We start from the raw sequence: 8,320 nt of genomic DNA, 5'->3' as shown, positions 1-8,320 counted from the left end.
AATACTGACACCAGAAACATGTTTGTTTTGGCATCTATCAGAATATAAGATAAGATTTTCAAGTATCAATGGCTTAAAACATAATTTTTGATTTCTATTTTTTTACAACATCAATTCAAATATTAATTGGCCCTATCTATCCTTACGCTTCACTAAATGGTTAAATGTTTCCAAGATGCATGGAATGCTGGGAAACACTGGCTTACTTATAAAAACCTAAGAAATTTTAAAAAATGGAATTTTTGGTAGCCGCCATTTTGGAGGCAGAAGAGCAGGATGAGGAGCAGGAACACCTTGTCCCTGCTAGGATCAGGCAGCCTCGTCACTTTAGGAGACCTGTACTTTGTTTGGACGAGTTGTCTGATGATGAGGTTGTGAGGATGTTCCGCCTGAGTCGTGCCGCCATAGTGCAGGTTTATGGTCTCATCAGTGAGGCTATTGAACCTGTGACGGCACGGTCTCAGGCAGTGCCTGGGATGTGCAAGCTGCTTGCAGTTTTGCATTTCCTGGGCACTGGCAGTTTCCAGCAGGTTTCTTCACGCCTCATTGGCATGAGCCAGCCCACCTTTAGCAGGATGTTAGCACAAGTGCTCAGGGCACTACTGCAGCACTCGCGAAAGGCTCATTTCCTTCCCCTCAACTCAGGCAGAGTGGATAAGATTAAAACAGGATTTTTTCCTAATTGGCCAATTTCCAAATTGCCTAGGAGCTATTGATTGCACTCATGTTGCGCTCACACCACCTCGCCATCAGCAGGAGCGCTACCGAAATCGTAAGCGCTCCCATTCCATCAATGTGCAGGTGGTGTGTGATTCCAACATGCGCATCATGAGTGTGAGATCTTTCCTGGAAGTGTCCATGATGCCACTATCCTGCGTCAGTCAGCTCTCCATGGCCTCTTTACCCGAGGAGAAATGCCGGACGGCTGGCTTGTGGGTAAGTTATATTTGCAATTTCATACAAAGACACTTCAAATATTATTTTAAAGGTGATATGTATGTATTTTCCAGAAATGTTGCCTTTTTTCAGTCTGGCTACAATAGATGCACTATGCATCTTGGGACCTGTAGTTTAGTTCAATCAGCTCACTTTGTTAGGGCTTTTAATTCTTGCCACCTGATTCAGTTTACAGGTGAGATGTGTTAAGTGGATGATTTCTTAATGGATCTGCACACACACAATTTTTGACATTTGGGGGGAGGGGAATTCCCTCTTTTATTGTGCCAGCAATGTTGTTTGGCTAACAAAAGGTGTAAAGTAAGTACCCCAACAGCAAAGAATTTGTGTGTAGATCTGTTTGTAAAGATTGTACTACTACACAATGGACATAACTACACCATTGGAATAGTCAACACAACAGACAACTGGAATCAATTACTATAATATATTTTGGTTTACATTTTTAGGAGACGCAGGATATGGACTTCTGCCTTGGTTGATGACCCCTGTGAGGTTTGCCCAAACACCTGCCCAACGTAGGTACAATCGTGCCCATCAGAAGACACGTAATATCATTGAGCGCCTCTTTGGGGTGCTCAAATCTCGCTTCCGATGCCTCTCAGTCACTGGGGGAGCTCTGCTTTATTCCCCCCAGAAGGTTTCACAAATCATCACTGTCTGTGCCATGCTGCATAATGTGGCAAGGCAGCATGGATTACCTGCAGACATTGATGATGACCTGGAACCTGAGATTGAGGGGTATGTTGCCAGACAGAGGGACAACCAACCAGAGGGAAGAAGAGTGCGTGAAAGGCTCATCCGTGCCCACTTTTAGTTGTAAGTTGAACAAACCACACAAAAATAGTTAATTTGTACTAGTTAAGACTTCTCAAGGGCCAAATAGTGGTACATATTTTTTTGGGCCCTATTCCTAAGTACTTTTTTTGTGATTGTTTGCAATCTTGTCAGTTACCTTTCAAACCATGTTTTTCCAATGTAAATCTGGTCATTTGCTTAACCTTTAGCCCTCTTTCACACGAGCATTTGAAGCTGCGCTCCCCTGCGTTCTGTTTTTGTGTTTAGCCCCAGTGGAGCACAGGAGTAAACGCATTCAGTTGTTTGAAATGGGACTGTACTCCACAAACACAAGAAAAATTTAGCATGTTGCGTCTCAATCTGTACAGCCCCATTGAAAACAACTGCATGCGTCTACTCCTGCGCTCCCCTGTAATGAGGTTTAGTAATGTCATGATCTAGATCAACTCAATAATGTCTGAAATCCATTAATTCCTAGGTCAGTTGTTTGGCCTTAATATGTTTGCCTTGTCATGAGTGTTATATGTCAGGTCTTTATAACCAATCTCGATTATTAGGCCTTATATGATTGTTGTGAAATGAAATTGTTTGGAATGGATATCTGGAAAGTAAACAATTTTTTATACTTTTCTTCCAAATGAACAGCCTGCTGATGGTGATGTGCTGGCGTGCCCCTAGCAGTGAATGCTTTCCTGTAACATCTTATGCTGTAAGCAGAAAAATGATGAGATGATAAACAAATTTCCATGTGTATACACATATTCAAGAGAAAGCATTATCTGTACTTGTCATTTCAGCTTTCTGGCCTCCTACTGTGTTATGGTTGTGGTTCATGTGTGTCGTACTCAACTTTATTATCTTGGTACTTGCCCACAGAGGATACAGACATGGACACTGACTGATTGGCCACACCTCAAACTCCTTTATTCAGGTATTTAGGAATTACTCAGGGAATGTAAAAATATATTGCTAACAACTTACCATATTATTGATGTGACTTTGCAGCCTCTCCATGTGCAAACTTTTCCTGACCCACTAAATTGGACTCAACACAACAGACAGATGTGATGAACTGAAAGCTGTTTGGCTCATTTGAACCTGGGTGGAGTCACCTTTCAATAACATATCAGTAAGTGGCAGTGTTTGTTTAGCAATGACAGGCTTTTGTGTGGCTACTTAAATTTTTTTGGATTTGTGTTAATGCATTTTTCTTGTTTGATCCACAGGTATGGCTTCTTCTGTTTTCTTGCTTGAAATGACATTACCCATGTTACTATTTTGGACTAGCACCTTGTCAAAAAATAAAAAACAAACACACCCAGTAATGTTTTAGTGGCTTTACTGACACAATCTTGGTCAAAATCCAAAACAGTTGAACAACAATAAAAAGACAATATATATCAGTAGAAAGTTTGTTTCTTTGTTTTTGGAACATACAATAGTTATTTGAAAACCTTAAAATATGTACCTTAGCTGGAAGGCACAGGAGGAATTTGTTCTCAACATATATTTCAAAATATAGCAGCCCCTATAGACCACTAAAGGGCAAAAGCTTTACAAAGGTTTTACAAAGCATTTGTTGCATAACATTGCTAATGCACCCCAGGATTCATCATGGCCAACTTTACATTAAACAGTATCCAAAAATTTGGCCCTGATAAGCTTGTATCAAAAACAATAATATAACAATCAATATGATGTACAACTAACACTTGTCAATATGACAATTTGGCCAGTTGAAAATCCACAATATGAGATTAGTGCTGGCCAGGTAGAGTGTTGGACACCCAACAATGCTTGATAGTGCAAAGTAACAACCATTTGTGCCTATAAGGCATATCATACACCTAGGACTTGCTATTGAATGAGCACAGGTGGAGGAGGAGGAGGAGGAGGAGGAGGAGGTAGTAGGCGTTGGCACCTATTAGGAGTGCTGGGTAGCCAAAGTAGGCCAGAGGTAGGCCACATAACTTCTTGTGCAAAGTAACAACCATTTGTGCCTATAAGGCATATCATACACCTAGGACTTGCTATTGAATGAGCACAGGTGGAGGAGGAGGAGGAGGTAGTAGGCGTTGGCACCTATTAGGAGTGCTGGGTAGCCAAAGTAGGCCAGAGGTAGGCCACATAACTTCTTGTGCAAAGTAACAACCATTTGTGCCTATAAGGCATATCATACACCTAGGACTTGCTATTGAATGAGCACAGGTGGAGGAGGAGGAGGAGGAGGAGGTAGTAGGCGTTGGCACCTATTAGGAGTGCTGGGTAGCCAAAGTAGGCCAGAGGTAGGCCACATAACTTCTTGTGCAAAGTAACAACCATTTGTGCCTATAAGGCATATCATACACCTAGGACTTGCTATTGAATGAGCACAGGTGGAGGAGGAGGAGGAGGAGGAGGAGGTAGTAGGCGTTGGCACCTATTAGGAGTGCTAGGTAGCCAAAGTAGGCCAGAGGTAGCATATGTTAACATATGTTATGTTTGAAGTAATTAGTGAAAAATACACAAGCAAAAGAGTAGTATTTCAATTCTTTGAGCCTTACATGTAACATTTTTGGCCCAAGTGAATGTTTTGGGAAACACTGCAGCATTACTATAGAAATATGTTAGAGCAAATGCACTTTGATGTTTGTAAGTGCTTTTCCAGATGTTATTGGAAAGGGTACCAATGGATGGTAGATATGGCACACCTTGGTGCTGATAACACCATAAATAGACAAATATGTTAGAGAAAATGCACTTTGATGTTTGTAAGTGCTTTTCCAGATGTTATTGGAAAGGGTACCAATGGATGGTAGATATGGCACACCTTGGTGCTGATAACACCATAAATAGACAAATATGTTAGAGCAAATGCACTTTGATGTTTGTAAGTGCTTTTCCAGATGTTATTGGAAAGGGTGCCAATAGATCTTAAAATGGCACCCCTCAGTGAAGAGAATGCAGCATGGTCTAAAACAATGGGATGTGTTGTTTGGATGTCAGTCCCATTGCTGGGTAACGGACAAAGTCACACCTGAAGCGTGAATTGGGCGAAGTTCTTTGCCAGGATAAAATGGGCAAAGAGGCCAGTGTCAGTTTGAGAAGTGACACAGACTGGAGCTAGGGACGTTTGCGCTTATCCCCTCGGACAGGACCTTGTCCCCTTCCACGCCCCCTTCCTCTGCGCTGCTGAGGAGATGCAGGGGGTGGAGGGGGAGCAGCAGCAGGACCAGGGACTGGACCCTCAGCAGAACCCCGTGGTTGTTGAGCCACTTCCCGAATAGCCGCCACCAGGTCCTGGATGCTTCTTTGGAGGGTTTGCTCCATGCTCTGGAAGGTTTGCTCCATGCTCTGCATCCCATCACGGAAGCCGGCATGGATGTGAGCAAACCATCTTCGCATCCAGAGACTGTTGCGGCGTTGCTGTTGGATGAGAAGTTGCATAAGCCCCACATACTGCCCACGTCTCTCAGCCAGTCGCTGTGGTTGCTCCTGTGGTGGTCCCCCAATTGGTGCAGCAGCAGCAGGAGCTGCAGCACCTGCTTCAGCAGCATCACCTACAACAAAAAACAAATATAAACATCGCTAAATTTATTGGACATGTGCATAACCCATAACAAAAAAACAAAGGTGGGAAAGGAAGCTCACAAAGATAATCTTAGAAGATAAATTGGTGTTGGGTGTTTCCATGTTTGGGTGTGGGGGGGGCTTAATCATTCCAATACTGGATTTGAAATGGAACATTAATGTGTATCTAGTCAAAATATATGTGTTTTTTGTTTGCCTTGTTTGTCATCAGCTGCAAGTTAAGGAGATAGTATGAGACACACAATGAGAGTGGTGATTGAACCTGGGAGAGGGGAGTGAAACTTGACAGAGGGGTGGTATAGGAGGTGGGAGCAAGAACAGAGAGGGAACCTGCAAGTGGAAAGGGAGACCCGAGAGACAGCATGGAGTGAGAAAACTACTATGAGGCATGAGGAGCCAGAGTAAATCTTGAGACGGTGGATGGCTTGGAGTGAGGGGGAGCAAGATGGACCATGTAGAAGGAAAAAGAAAAGTGTCGAGTCAACAGGTGAGAATGTAGGCTGAGCAGAGCCAATAGTCAAGGGCAGTCACAAAGACATCAGTAGGATTTTAAAGTGGGGCTGAGAGAGAGTGAAATAGTAGTAGCACTGTATGGTGATTTCAGGCTGACAGTCAGAATGGGGGGGGCACAGGAAGAGGAAGGGAGAGATGCAGAGCCAGAGCAGCAGAACAATCTGATATAATTGACACTTTGGTCGCATAAGGAAATGGGCAAAATGTATATTCTATCCAAAATCTGTCTTTAACAACCTACTGCTTTTCATTAACACTGAAGAGGCACATAAGTAGGCTGCATAAGGGACTCAGTAAATGTTCTTTGCATCTTTGGGACACAGACAAATAAAGGAAGGGTTCTTACGTCTGGGGGGCACCACAGGTAGCACGGCTGGCGACTGGGCACGCCGGGGAGCTCGATGTTCTGTAATGTGAAATTGGACATTAGTAATGTTGCAAACAATTTGAGGAAGCAACTACATTGGCCACAAACACAAACATGTCTGTACCTTGAGCTTGTGGGGCTCTAGGGCTCTCTGCAGCCTCACCCTCTTCCTGGGGCTGCTGAGGATCAAGGTCCTGGTCCTGGTCACTGTCCGTGGGTTGTGGCACTGTCCGCGGTGGTGCTGCAATTGTTAAGAAAAGTGCCAAAAAAATTTGTCAGTCATAAGCTACTACAATTGTACTTGTTTATTAGGCTGATGGACAAACCTACAACATGTTTCTAAAATATTTAAGTTAGCCTTTAAAATAATAACTGAAATGTAATGGGGGACGAAACGATATGTTTAAAGTCCAAGTGGAGTCTATCAGGGCACTGCAAGGGAGATGCTAAGGTTGAAAAGTTAAATACATGACACAAAGGCCCTGTTTGCAATGATGTGAGAAGCACAGAATGTAATAAGTGACAATACAGCTGCTGTAGGCTCTACATATGTTGCTTCACACTTTTACACACTGAAGTTAAAGGGTTTGTTAACCTTAAAGTAATGTTTTTCCTCTGGTACCCAATATTCTGTTTTTTTTATATAAGCTCTACAGTAGACGATTTTGAAAAAGTGGTTGCTAGGATGTAAATTACCATAGCAACCATATATTCCTAGAAATCACAGACTGGAATAGAATGATATGACTGTTTAAAATGATAACATAACATAGTTCAAAAGTTAACTTCAAGCTCAACAACCCTTTTAATCCACTTTATAAACATTTCTGTTCTAGTAGGGAAATGGTTAATAAACGTTTGCCTTTTTGGCAATGTTACAGCTGCACGTAATTAACTACTACAAAAACAAACAAGAATCCTGGAAACATAAAATCCTCTAATGGCAAACAGGAGCAATATTTAAGGAAAGAAGCTAAATGACAAAGGGGAAATGAGTTATTTAGGCAAATGATAAGAATGTGGATAAAAGCAGTAAGAATGTTGTGTATTAAAATGTACTTACTTCTCCAGTCTGTGTCATGTGAGCCTTCTAAACCTTCACACACCTCTCTGCCCATAATGGCCAGAAGCCGGCGTTCATAAGGCTGCAGCCTCAAAGATGGTAAAGGGCCACCGCCGGTCTTCTGGGCCTTTGCTCTCCTGGCAGCAAACTTCGCCCGCATCCAACGCTTCAGGTCACTGAAGCGCTTGTACACAGTGTTGTGATCTCTGTGTACAGCGCCTACAGCGTTAACTTTGTCCGTTACTAGCTGCCAGATTTTTTTGCGTCTGGCAGCATTGATGCAATGGGATCGACATCCAAATAACACATCCCATTGCACGATCACTTCATCAACCAGTGCTGCATTTTCTTCACTGGAAAATCTTCGCCCCATTCGCCCACTGGGGCCCTCATCGCCATAGTCCTCCTCCTCCTCCTCTGGCCTCCTCTGTGAGGCCGGTGTCTCTTCCTCCTCCTCTTGCCTCCTCCTGGCGGTCATCTCTGTAGTTCCAGCCCTGGCTGAGGTGCCGGACCTGCCACGTGTCTCCGATGTTGGGGGAGACACGTGGCGTGCCCTGGGGGAAGCCCTACTTCCCCTGGCTGGGGTGCGGGACTGACCACGTGTCCCCGATGTTGGGGGGGACACGTAGCGTGCCCTGGGGGAAGCCCTACTTCCCCTGCCTGGGGTGTAGGAACTGCCACGTGTCCCCGATGTTGGGGGAGACACGTGGCGTGCCCTGGGGGAGGCCCTACTTCCCCTGGCTGGGGTGCGGGACCGACCACGTGTCCCCGATGTTGGGGGGGACACGTGGCGTGCCCTGGGGGAAGCCCTACTTCCCCTGGCTGGGGTGCGGGACCGACCACGTGTCCCCGATGTTGGGGGGGACACGTGGCGTGCCCTGGGGGAAGCCCTACTTCCCCTGGCTGGGGTGCGGGACCGACCACGTGTCCCCGATGTTGGGGGGGACACGTAGCGTGCCCTGGGGGAAGCCCTACTTCCCCTGCCTGGGGTGTAGGAACTGCCACGTGTCCCCGATGTTGGGGAAGACACGTGGCGTGCCCTGGGGGAGGCC

The 8,320-nt window shown here is 44.9% G+C and overlaps 1 protein-coding gene and 1 long non-coding RNA gene across 2 annotated transcripts; one reads left to right on the top strand and one right to left on the bottom strand.

The window, feature by feature from the left end:
- Positions 1-1,064: 1,064 nt before the first annotated feature.
- Positions 1,065-3,132, top strand: LOC121394657. The gene is made up of 3 exons (XR_005961906.1): positions 1,065-1,776; positions 2,401-2,464; positions 2,553-3,132. It is a non-coding gene; the product is annotated as an uncharacterized LOC121394657 (long non-coding RNA).
- Positions 3,133-4,564: 1,432 nt separating this feature from the next.
- Positions 4,565-7,878, bottom strand: LOC121394656 (myb-related transcription factor, partner of profilin-like). Its single transcript, XM_041566191.1, has 4 exons — positions 7,269-7,878; positions 6,330-6,446; positions 6,185-6,244; positions 4,565-5,294 (listed from the first exon to the last, which is right to left on the bottom strand). The coding sequence occupies exons 1-4, from the start codon at positions 7,744-7,746 to the stop codon at positions 4,858-4,860; spliced, it is 1,092 nt and encodes a 363-aa protein (XP_041422125.1). The 5' UTR covers positions 7,747-7,878; the 3' UTR covers positions 4,565-4,857.
- Positions 7,879-8,320: the final 442 nt, after the last annotated feature.

Source organism: Xenopus laevis, chromosome 6L (assembly GCF_017654675.1).
Source record: "Xenopus laevis strain J_2021 chromosome 6L, Xenopus_laevis_v10.1, whole genome shotgun sequence".
In the NCBI taxonomy this organism is placed as follows: domain Eukaryota; kingdom Metazoa; phylum Chordata; class Amphibia; order Anura; family Pipidae; genus Xenopus; species Xenopus laevis.
This window is presented reverse-complemented; position numbering and strand designations above follow the sequence as displayed.

Coding starts and splice junctions, on each gene's coding strand:
- LOC121394656 (XM_041566191.1), bottom strand. CDS start 7,746: ATGACCGCCAGGAGGAGGCAAGAGGAGGAGGAAGAGACACCGGCCTCA. Junction 6,447..7,268: donor ACATGACACAGACTGGAGAA/GTAAGTACATTT, acceptor TAACAATTGCAG/CACCACCGCGGACAGTGCCA. Junction 5,295..6,184: donor ACCTGTGGTGCCCCCCAGAC/GTAAGAACCCTT, acceptor TTTTTGTTGTAG/GTGATGCTGCTGAAGCAGGT.